At 41.8% G+C, this 20,438-nt stretch overlaps 1 protein-coding gene across 1 annotated transcript in view; it reads left to right on the top strand.

Moving 5' to 3' along the window:
• The first annotated feature begins 1,258 nt into the window (after positions 1-1,258).
• LOC308254677 (nuclear envelope pore membrane protein POM 121C-like) overlaps positions 1,259-20,438 on the top strand; it is a 32,617-nt gene continuing 13,437 nt past the window's right edge. Inside the window, exons 1-5 of the mRNA XM_080681013.1 lie at positions 1,259-1,853; positions 3,327-3,542; positions 4,124-4,282; positions 7,741-7,821; positions 9,723-9,894. Of these exons, the coding sequence (XP_080537139.1) occupies positions 1,294-1,853; positions 3,327-3,542; positions 4,124-4,282; positions 7,741-7,821; positions 9,723-9,894 (1,188 nt within the window). The 5' untranslated portion in view covers positions 1,259-1,293. The remainder of the gene's footprint in view (positions 1,854-3,326; positions 3,543-4,123; positions 4,283-7,740; positions 7,822-9,722; positions 9,895-20,438) is intronic.

Raw genomic sequence — 20,438 nt, 5'->3', positions numbered from 1 at the left:
AGAATTGCTTGCTTTTCTCATCTTTCCAAGTTGCTCCAGATGCATCGTTACTGAGCCCTGTCTATCCTTCCAACCTCCCTATTCCCCCAAACATCCTAATCTCCATCCATACTGATCTACTTGGAGAACCTTGCATCAAAGTACTTGCCATCTCTGTGCTTCTGTGTAATGTTCTTTCATCTGCCTTAAACCTACTTTAACCAGTTTTCTCAGCTCAAGTAGCACCTCCCAGCCCATCTTACCCTTTATCATTCCTTCTCTTTCTGTGCCTCTATTATCACACCACATTGCATCTTAACTTTTTACTTACACATCTTTCTTCTCTACTCACCTGAGGGCTTCTAGAGATCAGAGAACCTGTCTTTTCTCCATTAATGTTTTTAATGTATACCAATGAATAAGCTGAGCTAAAGTCTGAATTGGCAGACCACCAAATTTGTTTAACAGTGTTATTAAGATACAATTCAGAGTTGTGAAGCAATCAGTATAATCTTAATTCTAAAACTTTGTTTCCCCCCAAAAGAAAACTCTACCCTTTAGCAATTACTCTCCATTTCCCCACCAAACACACTCCCCAGCCCCAGATAACCACGAATCTATTTTCTCAGATGACCAAATTTAACATGGGTAAATTGGTCACAAATCTTCAAAATTGATTCTGGACCTTGATGTGAAATTTGGTAGATAACTGTTTCACTTTGCCAACTTGTACTGCAGAACCTAAAATTATCTCGTAGCTCCAGGTTGGATCTGCAGTTTATTAGACTACTTGATAAGGATTTTATTAAAACTAGACTAGATCCACATTTAACAATGGTGGTTGGTTTGGGTTGGTCTTTTCACTGTTGCTGTTGAAGTAAGCCCTCTTAAGCTGTTTATACTTTGGCAGAAAATAGGGTAACTGGAAAAAGCTCACACTCTCTGGTAGCAATTGTGAAAAGTGCCTGATAATCTCTTCTGGAGAGTTTAGCCCCCACGAAGATACCACGGATTAAGAATTACATGAATAGTCGCTGTTTGGAGCTTTTATTTTTAACCCGATTCTTCACAGGCTCACCTCTGGATGGGTGCTGTGCGGGTGGACTTGCCAGGAGGCCTGGAGAATCAGAACTCAGTTTCCCGGGAAGCCGCATTTTTCGAATTGGGTCGGGTTACCGCGTTGCCCAGCAGTAGCCCCCTCCCGGTCTCGCGTCCAAGTCGCGCATGCAGTGATGCAACCGGCGCCCCAGTGACGTAATGCGCGGCGCAGTGCACGCTGGGATATTTAAGTCTTCTCCGCGGCGCGGAGCCGCGATGTCTCCGGCGGCTGCGGCGCCTGGAGGAGGCGAGCGGCGGCGGCCCATAGCGAGTGTCAGGGACTGTCGGGCCCGGGGTTGGGGTTGCGGTGGGGCGGCGCTCCTCGGTCTGTCGCTGCTCGGCCTCGTCCTGTACCTGGTGCCGGCAGCGGCTGCGCTGGCCTGGCTGGCCGTGGGGGCTACCGCGGCCTGGTGGGGACTGAGCCGCGAGCCCCGAGGTTCGCGCGCCTTCTCCTCGCTCGTTCGGAACGCGCGGCGTCAGCGAATACTGTTCACCTCGCCTCCGGCCAAGTCGGCAGTAAACGGAAACCTCCTAGAGCCGCGGACCCTGCTCGAAGGACCCGACCCCGCTGAACTGCTCCTTATGGGCAGTTACCAGGGCAAGCCCGGCCCCCCGCAGCCTGCCCCCGTTCCGGAGGCCAGGAACCTGCGGGAGAGGCAGATCCGTCGCCCTCCCACCCGCACCTCGCCGCCAGGTCACTCGGTTCATCGCGTTCATCACATTCACTCCTCTCACCCCACTCCTCTTTTTGGACCCTCCAGGAGGCCTTCCCACAGGTAAGATACGCTGATCTTTCCCAGACCCTCCTCTCTATCGACTGGCTTTGAATTGAGGACTTGACTTTAAATCCTGTTTTCTTTCAAGTCCAAGGTAGATTCTGTTTCGTTTGACCTCTTTTAAATATCTTGGTGCATGTCAACCGTTCCCCGTCCCCCATCACTCCCCCTCCCCCCGCCCCCGTTTAACCATATCGAATGAGATGTGATGCCACAGCTGATCCCTTCCTTCCAATTCTTAAAACTGTCAGAATTTTAGTACAGTATAGATTTAGCAGAATACTTGTTAACATTAAGATATCCCTACTTCGGGGGGAAATGTCTTTATCTTTCGAGTGTAGTCATATAGTAATAATATGTGTGTGTGTGTGTGTGTGTGTATATGTGCTATATATATAATACATGTTACATATTACATATATGTTGCATACATATATGTATTATAAATAAGGTATATGTATTTTGGACCCATAGAGAAATTTTATCAGTTTAGCTGAGCTCAAAGAGGTATTCCCAGGAAACACTTCTTCCATTGATAAAATTTGATAAAGATGATCAAATTAACGAGACACTTTCATTTAATCTCAATAGCGGAGAATACAAAAAAATTGATGAAAATGTGAGGTTCTTTTTTAAAAAATGTTTTTGATTTTTTAGAGAGAGAGGAAGGGAGAGGGATGTATCTTCTATATTTATATAAAATCTATATATATAAAAGGCTAATATGCAAAGTGACCCCTTGGTCGTTCGATTGCTCGCTATGACATGCGCTGACCACCAGGGGGAGGCGCGGAATGAAGGAAGGCCCCAGCCAGCATCCAGAAGGCCCCAATTGGCCCTGATCGCCAGCCAGGCCTAGGGACCCTACCCATGCACAGATTTCATGCACCGGGCCTCTAGTAGAGAAATAAAAATATCAATGATCAATGGGCTGCCTCCTGCATGCCCCACCAGGGAAGGAGCCTGCAACCTGGTCATGTGCCCTGACCAGGAATCAAACCCGTGACCTCTTGGTTCGTGGGTTGACTCTCAACCACTGGGCCATACCAGCCAGACATAAGGTTCTTGATAAGTAAATTTAGTTGAGAAGATGAACATTTAGGTGTTGAAAATATTTAACTCTGGTACATTACTGATGATTTATTGAAAAGATTGAAGGATTTTTGAAAAGTTTCTCCCTGCGTGTCCTAATACACACTTTTCTTCCATTGTAGTATCCTTGTGTGGGCAAGGTTTTCAATTTCCCTCTCAAATTGTTGAAGTCTATAGTAGGGATGGCTTTTAAGCAGCTGCCACTTTCTGCCTCTAGATGGAATGGTGTGGGAAGTTATCATAAAAATTCTGTGTTTTAAGCTTTCTTAGAGGTCTAAGCTTTATGGAATATATCTGAACCCACATAGTTCTTTAGTCAGTTAATTTTTTGACATTCTTTTAAGCATTTTGGTTCCATAATATGTCTCCTATTCTCCACAGGGATTGTGGAACTTTATCAAATCGGTTTTTAATAACACCTCGAAGACAATATCCAATTCAACAGGCCCAATATTCCTTTCTGGGGATACTTCCCACAGTGTCCTGGAATGGTTATCACAAGAAGACTGTGCTATCTCCTCATAATTCCAAGATGGTGTGCAGTCCAGTGACAGTGAGGATTGCTCCTCCTGATAGCAAATTGACTCGTTCTCCAATGTAAGTATTATTGTTGGAAAAATAGACTCCTTTTTGTGTCCACTTTATTCTTCCATGGTTGTTTCTCTGACAAGATAACTATAAAGCGCAAAAAAAAAAAAAAGTGTACCTGTGTTTTTAAATGAGAAATCTCAAATTTGAGTCATTGAACTATCACTTATTTTCTTTTTCTTTTCTTTTTTTTTAATATATTTTATTGATTTTTTTTACAGAGAGGAAGGGAGAGGGAGAGAGAGTTAGAAACATCGATGAGAGAGAAACATCGATCAGCTGCCTCCTGCACACCTCCCACTGGGGATGTGCCCGCAACCAAGGTACACGCCGTTGACCGGAATCGAACCTGGGACCCTTCAGTCCGCAGGCCGACGCTCTATCCACTGGGCCAAACCGGTCAGGGCGAACTATCACTTATTTTCTTGTTTTTTTGCCTTACATTGTAGCTTTAATTGCTAAGGGCATTTTCTGTGAATGTATAAATTACACTGTTGCTTGTTAGCTAGCTTCTGATTTTCAGTGAAGACTGTGCTATATGACATGGTAATTAAAATATCTTAAGGCTAGAATCTTGTCTTTCATTGCAGAACAGAGCAGTTAATTAGCTCAACACTGTCCTCACCATCAAGTAATGCTCCAGACCCATGTGCAAAGGAGACTGTACTGAGTGCCCTCAAAGAGAGGAAGAAAAGAACAGTGGAGGAAGAAGAACAAATATTCACTGATGGCCAGGAAAATAAAAGAAGGTAACAGGCTCAACAGAGTACCGAACAGGCCTCCCACATAGATTCCTGTGATTTGTTGAAATGCAGATTACTCCCCAAAAAGATACAGAGGCCTGCTCCAGTTTGTGAGCCTTAGTAGGTCCCCTTCTTTGGCTTTCATGGAAGAGCTTAATAATGCTGACAGTGAGGCTTTAATGCTGTTCATTTCAGGTTTAGGCATAGGTTAGATAAATGTTATAATTTACCTTTCTCTAAGTATTGGGATAAACCAACAACTATTAGTCATGTTAGCCTCATACTTTTGATACAGATGTGTTAAATTCTGTTTTTGTGAAAAAACGTTCAAAGGCTTACCCTCCTAATCTTGTGTTGTTTAGTTATCTGGGTAACCACCAGTTTAAATGTGTAATTGTGCTGAAGGGAATGCTTGACAAAAGTGTAAACTAGAGTATGGTAGATTTATCAGTAAAGAGAGTAAAACCGACTTCATTTTTTGGTTTTCAATAACTTAAGGAAAATGAAATAAGGACTCTATTTCCTGAGTATGGTAGTAAGAAAGGAGTTTGAAGTCACTAATCAGAATGCAGAATTGCTTGTGGCTTTCTAAGTAGTTAAGGATTACACTCATTTTTTTTAATATAATAAATTGAGCAACCACAATGTGCCAGAGCCTATTCCAGGATAGAGCAGTGAACAAAACTAAGTCCTCTTGGGACCTCTTGGAGGGAAGAAACAAAAAGGGGGAGAATATTTTTTTTTTTAATTTATTTTTTTTAATATATTTTATTGATTTTTTACAGAGAGGAAGGGAGAGGGATAGAGAGTTAGAAACATCGATGAGAGAGAAACATCGATCAGCTGCCTCCTGCACACCTCCTACTGGGGATGTGCCCGCAGCCAAGGTACATGCCCTTGACCGGAATCGAACCCGGGACCCTTCAGTCCGCAGGCCGACGCTCTATCCACTGAGCCAAACCGGTTTCGGCAAAGGGGGAGAATATTAAAACAAGGTTTAGATTGTAAGTATATAGAAATTTTAAAAAATAGAGTGATAGGAATTTTAAAAAGGGGGGTGATATATATAACAGGGTAATGAGAAGGCAGCTTCTTTATATGAGGTAGTCAAGGAATTGCTCTTCTTTATATGAGTGAACCCTTGAAAAATACAATCATTGTCTCTATTACCTAAACCACATTATTCATATCCTACAGGTTCAGGCTTGGCCATCTTTGCTACTTTAGATAACAAAATTAAGTAGAGAAATATTAATCAATGCAAATGTATTTATGTAACACTAGGGGCCCAGTGCACAAAATTCGTGCACACGGGGGGCATCTCTCAGCCCAGCCTGTCCCCTCTCACAGACTGGGAGCCCTCAGGGGATGTGGGGAGCGGGCCTAAGCCACAGTCTGGCCTCCCTCTGCGTGAGGCGACTGGGCTGATCAGAGGAAGGCGCCAGCCCCATCAACCTGCTGCTGCAGCCATTGCCAGCCATCGCAGCTGCCAAGGTGTTTTCATCAACATGGACTCCAGTCCCTTCACCATGAAAAAATGACAGCTTTCTTTAGGCATTTTCAAAATGTGTCTTTCATAGGATATGACATTTCTTTCTTTCTTTTATCCTCACCTGAGGATATGTTTCCATTGATTTTTAGAGAGTGCTGAAGAGAGAGAGAGGGAGAGACAGAGAGAAACATCAGTGTGAGAGGAACACTTTGATTGGTTGCCTCCTGCATGTGCCCTGACCTGGGCCCCGGCCAGGGAGGAGCCTGTAACCTAGGTACATGTCCTTGAACAGAATTGAACCTGGACCCTGCAGTCAGCAGGCCGAGGCTCTATCCACTGAGCCAAACTGGCTAGGGTAGGATATGACATTTCTTAGCCCCTCCAGCAGCGGGCCTTCGTTTTTTTCTCCAGGAATGTGGTGGAAAAACCCTAGATCACCTTCTTGGATTCTTATTACCCAAGTTACCAAGAACACTGCCAGTGGAGGTGTACAGGGAGCTTAGCCAATGAGCGGTCAGAAAAGGTGTTTATGCTCGAACTGGTTTGGCTCAGTGGATAGAGCGTTGGCCTGCAGACTGAAGGGTCCCAGGTTTGATTCCTGTTAAGGGCATGTACCTTGGTTGGGGGCACATCCCCAGTGGGGAGTGTGCAGGAGGCAGCTGATCGATGTTTCTCTCTCATCGATGTTTCTGACAGCCTATCCCTCTCCCCTCTTCTCTGTAAAAAAATCAATAAAATATATTTTTTTTAAAAAGAGAAGGTGTTTCCTCTGCAGGCCATGTGCAGAAGATCCCCTGCGTTGTGTCCACAGGGCTAGGGGCATGTCCCCCGCTTTCGCTGTGTCCACCGGGCAGGGGGGCGTGGACCCAGGCCACTTGGCACCCCCAGCCACTTGTCCCGGGACCCAGCCCGCTTGGCGCCAGTGCCCATAGACCACTCCTGGCCGGGGGTGTTCTGGGACCCCAGCCGCTTAGGGCCTATGCGCGGGCCTACAGGCTCAGAGCGGCCTGGGTCCCGAGGATGTTCCCGGGACCCAGGCTACTCGGTGTTTACGTACGCAAATTAACCTGCCATCGTTGTCAGGTTAATTTGCATACTCACTCCTGATTGGCTGGTGGGCATTGCAGAGGTAAGTCAATTTGCATCTTTCTCTGCTATTAGTGTAGATAGGAAGATCAAGTTATGATGATAGAGATGTGATTTATAAGTGAGCAATTTGAGCTAATGTCAACTAGCTAAGCAGGAGTGGCAGGAGGCGGGGTGTGGAGGTAGGAGAGGAAATAACCATTCTTATGGTCCCAGTAGGTTTTTCATGTTCTTAGAGATGGGTAGTTTTACTTGACCCTAGTGAGTCTATAACTGAAGAGTCTATAGTTATCCTTCCCATAATTGGAATAATCAATGATTATGTGCACCATGCATAGGCCCTTCTTAAATGTGAGACGTCAAGTTTTTCCCTAACAGACTTGCCATATTAACCTCTAGATCACTATGGGATGTGTGGATTGGTTCCTAAAATGTTTTTTCTTTTGTTTTGTTTTTAATTTATGAATGGTAGGGTGTTAAATTTGTGATTGTAATAATACACTGAATAGTTCTAAAGGTCTTGATGTAGAGTAAGTCTTAACATTGTTGATAGGTTCTTAGAAACTGACAATATATAACAAAATCAACTTTCCCCTAGGCTAATTGATATAAACAATAGTTAAATTTTTATGGTCATCTCATCAACATTATAATGAAATGACATTGAATGAAATCATGTTATTCAAGGATTTTATACTTTCCTTATTGCCAGACATGTCCTTATTTAGAATAAATTTACCTTTTGGAATCTTTGGCATTTGAAGCAACCTTTTTCTTGTCTAGCATGGAACCTGTGCTCCATAGAAATAGTACATGGTCCCAGGAATATGCTTTAAGGGGGGAAAAAGTCATTTCATTTAATTGAGAGTTTTTTGATTTATCACAGGCGCCATGATAGCAATGGGAGTGGACATTCAGCATTTGAGCCCCTGGTGGCCAATGGAGTCCCTGCTTCTTTTGTGCCTAAGTAAGTGAAAATCCATATGGTTGAGTTATACACTATTTAGAAAAAGGGCATTGCCAAAGTTATTGTCCTATAGATGTTCCTATTTGCTTTTTGCATTGCTTTATTTGTTCAAGTTCAAATCTTTTAAATCAGAAGGGAACATTTGAGTAACTTGCCACAATAATGCTCTTATAATTCCTTTTAATATTTTTTAATAACCAAGTATGTAAATAGAAAGATCACAAGGTTTGCACAATGGATAACATACAAAACTGAAATTTAAAATAAGTGATAAGTTTCTACATTTGAGTTTAAATACATTTGAGAAAGAAATGGATTGGAGGGGAAGTGCCTCAGAAATATGTGTGAAAAGACTTGGGGTAACTTATATGCTTAATTTGAGCCAGCAGTATAATACAGCTGCCAAAAAAGCTAATGTCTTCCTATTCTGTGTTGATAGAACAAAGACTAGAATGAGGCAGGTAAGTGGTAGTGCTGCTTTCCTTAGTTCTACTCAGATTGTCCATGGAGTATTGTGTTTGGTTTGGTGTACTACACTATAAAAAAAGATATGCACAAACTGAAATTCATTTTGAGTGAAGCAACTAGTATGTTAAAGGGTGGTTGTGGTGGGTAAGGAGGGTTTGAAGGTACGTAAGTACTAGCCCAGAGGAGAAAAATCTCAACAGGAATAAGGAAATGAGGAAGGGAAAGATAATGGCCTCCAAAAAACTGGAGCACTATCAAATGAAAGAACGAAAACATCTTGCTTGGTATAGCACCAAATAGGATCCATGGGTGAAAGTTAGAGGAAATATTTTTCATCCCATATAAGAATAAACTGGTTCACATTTGACATTCATCATTCTAGGACAGGGGTGGGAAACGTTTTTTCTGCCAAAGGCCATTTGGATAGTTATAACATCATTTGTGGGTCCACTTAAAAAGTAGCCTGCTATATTTGGTCAAACATTTAACTAACTCACCCCTAATGCCTTGGCAGGTCAGACCAAGCGAATTCGTGGGTTTTCTATGGCCCCGTGGGCCGGACGTTCCCTACCCCTGCTTTAAGTGATAGTGAGTTATCTATATTTTAATAGGTTGGATGACTATTCTATAGGAAGGATGTACAGGAATTTCTATGTCAGTTGGAAACTTAAAAAAACATGGTTGGTTCCTCTTAATTGATTTTTTTAATAGCTTTATTAAGGGACCAGAGGCCTGGTGGACGACATTCGTGTACTGCGGGGGGTGGGGGTGAGGCCATCCCTCAACCCGGCCTGTGCCCTCTTGCAGTCTGGGACCCCTAGAGGGATGTCCAACTGCCGGCTTAGGCCTGCTCCCCGAGGGGTCCTTAGCGCTGCCGCGGAGGCAGGAGAGGCTGTGCTTGCCAGCCATGAGCCCAGCTTCTGGCTGAGTTGCGCTCCCCCGTGGGAGCACACTGACCACCAGGGGGCAGTTCCTGCGCTGAAGGTCTGCCCCCGGTGATCGGTTGTTCTGCAGTTAGGTCTATTTGCATATTAGCCTTTTATAATATAGGATAATTGACATGTACTAAATTGTGTCTGTTTAAAGTGTACAGTTTGTTTTGACATGTATACACCTATGAAACCATCACCACAGTCAAGTTAATGAACATAACCATCACCTCCAAAAGTTTTCCAGTGTCCCTTAGTAGTATCTCCCTCCAATCTTGCCCCCATCCCCAGGCATTCAGTAATAATGCTTTCTATCACTGGAGATAAGTGTGTATTTTCCAGAGTATTATTTAAATGGAATCATACATTTAATTTTCAAAATATTTGGCTTTTCCTTCTTGACTTTGTCAGATATATTTAAGAAAGATTTTGTGACCATGGATGAAACCTTAAAAGAATGTTGCCTTCAATAGCACATCTAACTATCTTTTTCCCTTTTATTAGGCCTGGGTCTCTGAAAAGAGGTCTCAATTCCCAGAGCTCAGATGACCACTTGAATAAGAGATCCCGCACCTCCTCTATGAGCTCCATGACGAGCACATACACAGGTGGCATTCTTAGCTCCAGCCGCAATGCCATTACCAGTTCTTACAGTTCTACTCGAGGTTTCTCTCAGGTACATTATTCTTGTGGGTGGCATGGGCAAAATGCATTCCAGTCATTAATTAATTAATTGATTAGTCAGTGTTTACTAACTACCTTCTCTCTGTCAGATATTGGGATTACCTCTAAATTAACAAGATACAAATCCTTGAATAAAAACTATAGATCAGTGGAACAGAAAAGAAAGCTGAGAAAGTAAACCAGTGTATATGTGGGAGCCTGATACAAGACAGAGCCATTGCAAGAGCCATTGCACATAAATAAACCAATGATGAATAATTCAATAGATAGTGTTAATTTGATTGAGGAGGTAGACTGAGTTCAAATTGCATTGGGTCATAAAAGAAATTTATCCTAGGTTGCAAATTTAGTGAAAGTTTTAAAAATGAGAAGTGGTTGTATTTTTGGTGTTTTTTTTTAGAAAGAGGATGTTGTATAGCCTACAGCAGATCAGGCTTTGTTACCAGACAGACTTGGGTTCAATTTTGGCTCTAACATTTAGTCGCTATAGGGCCTTGGACAGGTAAATCACATAAATTCCTTTTCTTATCTCTGAAGGGTTGTTGGAAAGATTGAAGGTAATGTTCGAAATGTATCCATTACAGTGCCTGTCAATAAGTGGCTACCCAATTAACTAGTACTAGAAAAAAAATAAAGCATGTGTGGAGGAAGGTTTTTGAGGGTAGAAAATTTTGAGATAAATTTATCCATAAGGCTCTTATAGTTAACATAAATTCAAGATGAAGACCTAAGCCAGAGCAGTTGTGGGAATGCAAAGAAGAAGATAATCATTATAATAACCTTTACCTTGAGCACTTATTCTCGGCTAGACCCTACCTTAAGCACTTTACACTTATTTCCTCATTGAATCGTCACAGTAAGCCTATTAAGGACATAGCCATTATCCCTATATTTAAAATGTTTTTTATGTTAAATTACAAATGTACATAGAAAGAAAGAAACTAATGAACCTCCATGTAGCTTCAATAGTTAGCATTTTGTCAATCCTGTTCCATCAATACCACCCCCCACCACCACACCACCTTTTGGTTTTGCTCTTGTGTATTAAAGTAAATTGTAAACATGTCATTTCACCCGTAGAAGTACTTCAGTGTTTTTTTAAACTTCCTTAACATTAATGGTCACTATTATACCATTACTAGAGGCCCGATGCACGAAAATTCGTGCAAGAATGGGCCGTCCTTCCCCTGGCTGCCGACATTGCCTTCCCTCTGGCCCGGAGCCGCCTTTCTGCCTTTGTGCTGGCCCAGAGCCGCCTTTCCGCCTTCCCACCTTCCCACGCTGCCCAGAGGCCCGGAGCTGCTGGGGTGGTGTGGAACGCTTGCGTTGTCGCCATGGCGACAACACAAGCGTCCCACCCCCAGCTGCTCGGAGCCTGCATATGCAAATTAACCCCCCATCTCTGTTGGGTTAATTTACATGCTCACTCCTGATTGGCTGGTGGGCATCACGAAGGTACAGTCAATTTGCATCTTTCTTTTTTATTAGTGTAGATTCCACTCAAACAATAATAATTATTTAAAACTAGAGGCCAGGTGCATGGATTTGTGCACTGGTGGGGTCCCTTGGCCTGGCCTGCTGGGATTGGGCCGAAACCAGCTCTCCAACATCCCCAGAAAGGGTGTCCCGGATTGCGAGAGGGCAGTTCTCGGGTGACACATCCCGGAATTGGTCTCCCTCCTCTATGGTTCTGGTGAGTCACCTGAGAACCACAGCTGACAAGTCACCGCAGCTCAGCAGCTCCTGTGTTGAGTGTCTGCCCCCTGGTGGTCAGTGCGCATCATAGCTACCAATCAGAGCATCAGCCTCCTGGTGGTCATTGTGCATATAGCTACCTGTCGGACGGTCGCTTAGGCTTTTATATATATATAGACTAGAGGCCCGGTGCATGGATTCGTGCACCAGTGGAGTCTCTCGGCCTGGCCTGCAGGTATTGGGCCAAAACCTGCTCTCCGACATCCCCCAAGGGGTCCTGGATTGCAAGAGGGTGAAGGCCAGGTCAAGGGACCCCACCAGTGCACTATCGGGGCTGGGGAAGGACCGCGGGAGGGCTCCAGGGCGTGTCTGGCCCGTCTCACCCAGTCCCAATCAGCCAGACCCCAGCAGCAAGCTAACCTACTGGTTGGAGCATCTTCCCCCAATGGTCAGTGCGCGTCATAGTGACTAGTCAAACGGTCGGACACTTAGCGTATTAGGCTTTTATTATATAGGATTAGTTAATATCACTCCATGTTCAAATTGCCCTTATTACCCCAAACTGTCTTTATTACTTTGTATCGGGGACCAAAAATCAATTCATTACGTTTGATTCATATTTATAACTAGTAGCCCTGCACACGAATCTATGCGCCAGTAGCTCTCTGCAGGGCCTGGCCACTCTGCGCCCGCTACCCAGAGGCTCTCTGTGGCCAAGAGGCCCATCTGCGGCCAGGCGTGGAACACTTGTCTCATCGCCAGGGCGACGACGCAAGCGTGTTCCCCTCCCCACCCTCATCCCCAGCCGCTTGGTGCCCACTGCCCAGAGGCCCTCCATGGCCGGGGTGGAACGCTTGCCTCGTCGCTGTGGCAATGAAGCAAGTATTCCGCCAGGCTGCTCACACTGCCTACTCTCAGCAGCCGCACCCCTGGGACTGGAGGACTCCGGCAGGGCTGAGAGGACTGGGTGCCACCATCTTTGTGATGGAGTGATGGTTAATTTGCATATTACCCTTTTATTAGATAGGATGCTACTACTATTTTTCATGCTTTTGAAAAAACTGGATCATTTTGTCTTGTAGTATTTCCTATATTCTGGATTTAGTTTGCATTGTCACTGTCATTTTAACATGTGCTCTATCTCCCATTTTCCTTGTAAAAGAGCAGTTGGATCCCGATTGCTGATTAGATTCAAGTTCAATTATTTTGGCAGAATATTGCATCAGTGATGCTGTGATTTCCTATTGCATCACATCAGGAGCACCTGAAGTTTGGTTGCCTCCCTTTTGTGGTGGTAATATTGATCACTGGGGTCAGGTGTTGTTAGTCTGATACTGTCATTTTAATTTTTTTAAAAATATATTTTATTGATTTTTTTACAGAGAGTCAGGGAGAGGGATAGAGAGTTAGAAACATCGATGAGAGAGAAACATTGATCAGCTGCCTCCTACACAACTTGTATTGGGGATGTACCCGCAACCAAGGTACATGCCCTTGATCGGAATCGAACCTGGGACCCTCCAGTCCACAGGCCAGCGCTCTATCCACTGAGACAAACTGGCTAGGGCATGTCATTTTAATTTTTGTATGAGCTTTTCATCTGAACATTTTAGCAGCCATTATAATGCCATTATCTTTGCCTAGGTCCATTGTTTTATTAGGTTGCAAAATGGTGATATTCTAACTCTTATCTTTCCCTCTGCATTTATTAACTGAAATTCTTTGTAGAAGAACATGCCCTAACTATAGGAATGACAGGATAATAAGACATTGATGCCATAGCTAACTCTAAAGGTGACTAATGATGTTTTTGCTTTTGTTGATTATATTTATGAACTTCTGAAATTTTATAAGCATTTTATAATCCTCAATGTGTTTAATTCCTTTTTTTAAAATATATTTTTATTGATTTTTTTACAGAGAGGAAGGGAGAGGGATAGAGAGTTAGAAACATTGATCAGCTGCCTCCTGCACACCTCCCACTGGGAATGTGCCCGCAACCAAGGTACATGCCCTTGATCGGAATCAAACCTGGGACCTTTCAGTCCGCAGGCCGATGCTCTATCCACTGAGCCAAACTGGTTAGGGCTGTTTAATTCCTTTTGCACAAAATTTTCCAATTTTGACCAGTGGGAGCTTTCAAATTGGCTCTTGTAGTCTTTCATTTTGACCCCAGAAGTCTGATTGCTTCATTGTTTTTTGGCCAAAAACAAATCAGTCTTGTACATTTCCAACCCAGATTGAAGTTGAAATTGGCTATTTTTCAAGTAGTCTTGGCTTTAACATTTCAAATTCAGACTTAGGATTACAGAATTATTTACAGAATTTTTTTGGTTTTGTATTTTTATACCAAAAAAGTCGGTTCTTAATTACTTATTTGATTGATCCTAGAACTTATGATTTCAAAATAGTAATATCAATGTTCTTATTAACAGTAAGACTTATGTAATCAGCTTAAGAATTATTTGTGGTTCATTTTGTCATTAGTGTATATCCCTCAATGGATACTGGCAATATGCAATCGAAAGTAACGTGTTTTGAAGTAATGTGAACTAATTGTTCTAACTTAGTTAAATCACCAACTTGATATACCCTTGTACAATGTGGGGGTTAGTGATGCAGACCCCACAGTAGAAAATCCATGTATAACTTCAGTCAGCCCTCCACATCCACAGAAAATATACTATCTTCAGTCAGTGGTTGTTTGAATCTGCAGATGCAAACCCGCAGATTCAGAGGGCCAACTGTACCTATCTACATTTATTGAAGAAAAAAAACATATATAAGTGGATCTGCACAGTTCAAACTGTAGTAAGGCTGTTATTCAAGTTTCAACTGTAGTAAGGTTCATTTGTTTGGTATCTTTTAGCAATTTCTGTTTTTCTTTTTGATAGGTGAGGAATAGTATTTAATTTATGTGTCTTACAAGTAAGTTTGTGCGGCTTTTCATATGTTAGAGAAATATATTCCAAATGAACTAAAGATTTAAATATGAAATAGAAATTGTAAAAGTATGAAAATAGGCTTCTCACACATTGCTGGTGGGAGTGTCAATTGGTACAGTTCTCTAGTGGGCAGTGTGGTAGTAATTATCATTATTAGAGATGCACATGCCCTTAGATCCAGCAGGTTTACTTTGAGAAATTAATCCTACTCAAAGAGATATACAAAGATGTTGATTTTAGCATTATCTTAATACCAGAAGCTTAGAAACTATGTGTATATACCTTTTCAAGGGGCTGATTGTAATGTACAGTTTTTCCATGCTTTTAAATACTATGCAACTATTAAAAAGAATAAGGCAGTTTAATAGAGACTGATGTGAATGATCTCAAAAATATATTTTAAAAAAGCAAGGTGTTGCCCTGGCTGGTTTGGCTCAGTGGATGGAGTGTTGGCCTGTGGATTAAAGAGTCCTGGGTTCAATTCTGGCCAGGGGCACATGCCCGGGTTATGGGCTCGATCCCCAATAGGGGGCATGCAGGAGGCAGCCGATCAATGATTCTCTCTCATCATTGATGTTTCTATCTCTCTCTCTCCCTTCCTCTCTGAAACCAATAAAAATATGTTGAAGAAAAAAAAAGAAAGCCCATTTCCTTAAAAAAAAAGGCAAGGTGCAGCCCTGGCCAATTTTGCTCAATGGTTAGAGCACAGGCCCATGGACTGAAGGGTTGCAGGTTCTTTTTCAGTCAAGGGCATGTACCTTGGTTGCAAGCTCGATCCTGGGCCCGGGTCCTGGGGCACATACGGGAGGCAACTAATATGTCTCTCTCACATCGATGTTTCTCTCTCTGTGTCTCTCCCCTTTCCTTCCACTCTCTCTAAAAATCAATGGAAAAAATATCCTCGGGTGAGGATTAACAACAATAAAAAAGCAAGGTGCCAGAACTCTTATCATTTGTGCTGCTGTTTCTTTAAACTTTTAATATGCACAGAATAATTCAGACAGGATATTTTAGAAACAGGCAATAACTTACTGAGATAAGAGGGAAACTTCCTTTTAACTGTATACTCTATTTATTGGAATTTGTAACATGTTCTACAAGTATTATCTTTCCTGATTTCAAAAAATGTTTTAGGTATAGATAAATGTTAAATAAAAAGGAAAATTCCCTGGTCCTGGCTCTTCCAGTCTTCATCTCATCTCCATGCCTTTTATTAACATTCCTACTGTGTGTGTAAACACAGATAATACACAGAATTTTTTTAAAATTTATTGATTAAGGTATTACATATGTGTCCTTATTCCCCCATTACCCCCCACCTCCCTTCATGCCCCCACTCCCCTGTTGTCCGTGTCCATTGATTAGGCTTATATGCAGATCTCTCCCCCTTACCCCCACCCTCCTCTACCTTCCCTGAGTTTTGACGTTCTGATTGATGTTTCTCTGTCTCTGGATCTATTTTTGTTCATCAGTTTATGTTGTTCATTATATTCCACAAATGAGTGAGATCCTGTGATATTTATCTTTCTCTGCCTGGCTTATTTCACTTAGCATAATGCTCTCATCTCCATCCATGTTGTTGCAAATGGTAAGAACTCTTTCTTTTTTACCGCATAATACACAGAATTTTGGGACTGTTTTACACAAATGGGATCATGGCATATATGCTTCTTTGCATCTTTTGAAATGATATATTATGTAAACTTTCACTTTTTTTAATGGCTTTTTTTTATTAGAGTGCTTACAGGCTCGATGCATGCAATTCGTGCAAGAGTAGGCCTTCCTTCCCCTGGCTGCCGGCACTGGCTTCCCTCTGGCACCCAGGACCCGGGCTTCCCTTGCAGCCCTGGCTTCGTCCGGAAGGACGCCCAGTCTAATTAGTATATTATGCTTTTATTATTATAGACTAGAGGCCCGTTGCACAAAGATTCGTGCAATAGGCCTTCCTTCCCTGGCTGCCGGCACCGGTTTTCCTCCGGCACCCAGGACCCAGGCCTCCGCTCTGGCCGCAGCAGAGAAGCCAAGCCTCGAGGCTTCTCCGCTCTGGCTGCAGTGGAGAAGCCAAGCCTCTTCAGTCTTCAGTCTTCAGTCTTCAGTCTTCGCTCCGTGCCTGCATATGCAAATTAACCCAACATCTTTGTTGCGTTAATTTGCATGTGTGTGCCTGATTGGCTGGTGGGTGTTGCGGAGGTACGGTCAATTTGCGTATTTCTCTTTTATTAGTGTAGATAATGTGCAGAAAAATAAATATGTACAGCTTCATGTAGCCACCATCCATGTCAAGTAATAAGTAATTTTCTATACCCAGAAGCCCCTCTCATACCTACTCCCAATCACTTCTCCTTCCCTCCTTCCTGAATATTAGTACTCTTTTTTTTCTATTTTTGAACTTTATATAAAGGAAACATAGAATATGCTTTTTTTGTGTTTATATTTTACTTGTGAGATTGATCTATGTTACATGTAGCAGTAGGTCTTTTGTTTTCATTGCTGTGTACGGTTCCATTATATGAAGATACCATAATTAATTTAGTCATTCTACCATTGGACATTTGGGTTTTCAGTTTGGAACTATAATAATGCTGCTGTGGACATTATTGTATAAGTCTTTTGGTACACATATATAAAGTATGTGTATGTTCAGTTTTAATAGATGTTGAACAGTTTTTAAAGTGATATTTCAGTTGATACTTCTTTTTTTATATATATGTATATTTTTATTGATTTCAGAGAGAAAGGGAGAGGGAGAGAGATGAAAACATCAGTGATGGGAGAGAATCATTGATTGGCTGCCTCTTGCACGCTCCTTACTGGGATTTGAACCTCCAGGTATGTGCCCTCGACCAAAATCGATCCCGGGTCCCTTCAGTCTGCAGGCTGATGCTCTAGCCACTGAGCCATATCGGCTAGGGCTCAGTCGATACTTCTACCAGTGCAGTATGGGATTTTGTTCCTATAGTTACATATCTTCACTACCATTTGGTATTGCTCTTTAGTTACTCATTCTGGTGGGTGTGAAGTCGTCTTTTATTTTGGTTAATTTTGTTTCCCTGGTTACTAATGAGATAGATATATGAACTGTTCATTGGCCATTTGTATATCCTTTTTTATGAAGTGCCTATTCTAGTTTCTTGGCTCTTTAGGTTGTTTTTTTCTTATTTATATAACAAGTTCTTTATATATTCTAGATACAAGCTCTCTGTGAATTATATGTGTTTCAACAAATGAGTGTCCTATTCTGACTCATCATTCACTTTCTTATAGTCTTCTCACTTCTAGTTAGTATATTTTATGTACTGTTTAGGTATTTTTGCCTACCTAAAGTCGTGATGATATTCTCTCATGCTACCTTCTAGGAGCGTTATTGCTCTTCATTTCACATTTTTATTTATGATCCATCTGAAATTGATTTTGTGTATAGTGTAAGCTAGGCATCAGAGTTAGTGTTTTTCCATACAAATATTCATTTGACTTGCAAAATTTATTGGAAGAACCATCCTTTCCTTATTACTCTGCAATATCACCTTTGTCATAATTTGTGTCCATATATATGTGGATCCATTTCTAGATTCTGTTCTGTTCCATTGGTCTATTTTTCTACTCTGTGCCTGTCTTTTTCCCAGTCTGTACTATCCAGTCTAAGTTTTGATATCTAGTAGAATAAGTCATCCAACTTTCTCATCTCTCTCATGCTTCTTCAGAATTATTTTGGATCTTGGCCCTTTGCATTTCTGTATAATTTTAAAATCAACTTGTCAATTTCCACCAAAAAATAAAATAATTGCTGAGATATTGATTGGCATTGCCTTTAATCTATGAGTTATTTTGGAGGGAATTGACATTTTTACATTATTGAATCTTTTAATCCATGATCTTGGTGTATCCTTCATTTACTTACAACATCTTTAACTTCTCAGTGTAGTGGTTTTATACATCTTTATTAAATTTATTCCTAGGTATATGTTTTTGATGCTGTTATAAAGAGTATGTTAAAAATTTAATTGTTGCTGATGTACTAGTATAGAAAACAACTGGTTTTTTGTTTTTTTAATCCTCATCAGAGGATATGTTTTAATGATGTTTTTAGAGAGAGGAAGGAAAAGAGAGAGAGAAAGAAACATTAATTGGCTGTTTCCCATATGTGTCCCTACTGGGTTTGAACCCACAATCCAGGTATGTGACTTGACTGGGAATTGAGGCAATTAGACACAACTGGTTTTTAATTCAGAAAATTTGCTTAATTCTGAATATTTATTTATATAGTCTTCAGGATTTTTGTATGTAAATCATGTTCTCTATAATGATGACAGCCTCTCCCCTTTTTCCCCCAAGCCTTACATTGTTTGTTTATGCCTTATTGCACTTGGCTAATACCTCCAGTATATTATTGAACAGAAGTGAGAGCAAACATCCTGTTCTCGTTTTTCCTAATTTCAGAGGATGCACTTTCCATGTTTCATGTTACATATGATGTTTGATACAGATTTTCTATAGATATTCTTTGTTGGATTAAGGAAATTTCTTCTCCAAGGTTATATAGACAAAGAATCAATTTTAGGAGCCACTCTATTATCTGTTTTTCTGTTTCTTTAACTTATGCTCTTACTGGAGGCCCAATGCACGAAATTCGTGCAAGAGTAGGCCTTCCTTCCCCTGGCTGCTAGCACCAGCTTCCCTCTGGCACCCAGGACCCGGGCTTCCCTCGCAGCCTCAGCTTCGTCCTGTCTAATTAGCATATTACGCTTTTATTATTTCCTTCTTTCTTTGTGTTTGATCTGCTAGGGTTTCTTTCTGAATTTTGAATATAGATTCTTAGATCACTGGGTTGTTGTTGTTTTTCAGCCTTTTCTCTTTTCTAATATGCTTTTATAAGTTTTTGTTTTGTTTGTTTTTTAAGTTGATTTGGGGTGACATTGGTCAACATGAACATAAAAGTTTCATGTGTGGGTTTCTATGTTAAAAGATCTGTATAATGTACTGTGTGCTCACCACCCAGAGTCAAATCTTCTCCTGACCTCCTTTCCCCCCCATCCTACCCCCTACCCTTGGGAGGTAACTGTGACTTGAAGCTCTAAATGATGGTATCTTCCTCCAGAGAGGTTTTATTTTTGCCTTTAGCAAGTGGTTAGGCTAGAGGCCAATGACCTCTCTCCAGTTGGAATTAACATGATTCTGAGTTGGTTATCAGTTCTTATGAGGGCTTGTTTTTTCCTAACTTGCCCTATACCCAAGCATGTAGCCTTTGGGATACCAACCAAAGCCTGAGGTGTTTATTAGGGACCCTCTATGTTGGAAAGCCCTGAATTCCAGTTTTTGTCTTTCGAGGCCTGAGGGGCTGCCAGAAGCTTTTGTCAGCCTCTCAGCAGCAGCTTTTACTTTTGAAATTGGCAGTCACCAGGAGGGAAAATATAGGCCTAAGTGCGGGTCTCACCTCTTGGCTCCTCTGTCTTGTCCCTACAATGTCTCACTGCCTTGGGAGCTCTTCATACTGCCATACCTTCATACAGATGTATTTCACCTTTTCTTCAGCATTTTCTGCTTGTCTTCAACAAGTGATTTGGTCTAAAACAACATAGCCATTGCTTAAAACATGGTCAGATTGTGTTTTAAAGCACCCTTACTCCTGGTGGATCCACACTCACTGACACTAATAGCTCTTAGTAGGTGTTCTGTTGTAAGTAGTTACCTGTTGTTTTGTGATATTGGAATATATGGTAAGCTCTCAGAAGTAGATCTTAGGAAGGGGATAAAGTAATATGAAAGTTCTATATGTTGAAGCTTCTCTTTGAAAGAAATGTGGCCTGGCTGGCGTGGCTCAATGGTTGAGCATTGACCTATGAACCAGGAGGTCACAGTTCAATTCCAGGTCAGGGCACATGCCCAAGTTGTGGGTTCA

The sequence above is a fragment of the Plecotus auritus genome (assembly GCF_963455305.1).
Source record: "Plecotus auritus genome assembly, chromosome: 7".
NCBI lineage: Eukaryota > Metazoa > Chordata > Mammalia > Chiroptera > Vespertilionidae > Plecotus > Plecotus auritus.
This window is presented reverse-complemented; position numbering and strand designations above follow the sequence as displayed.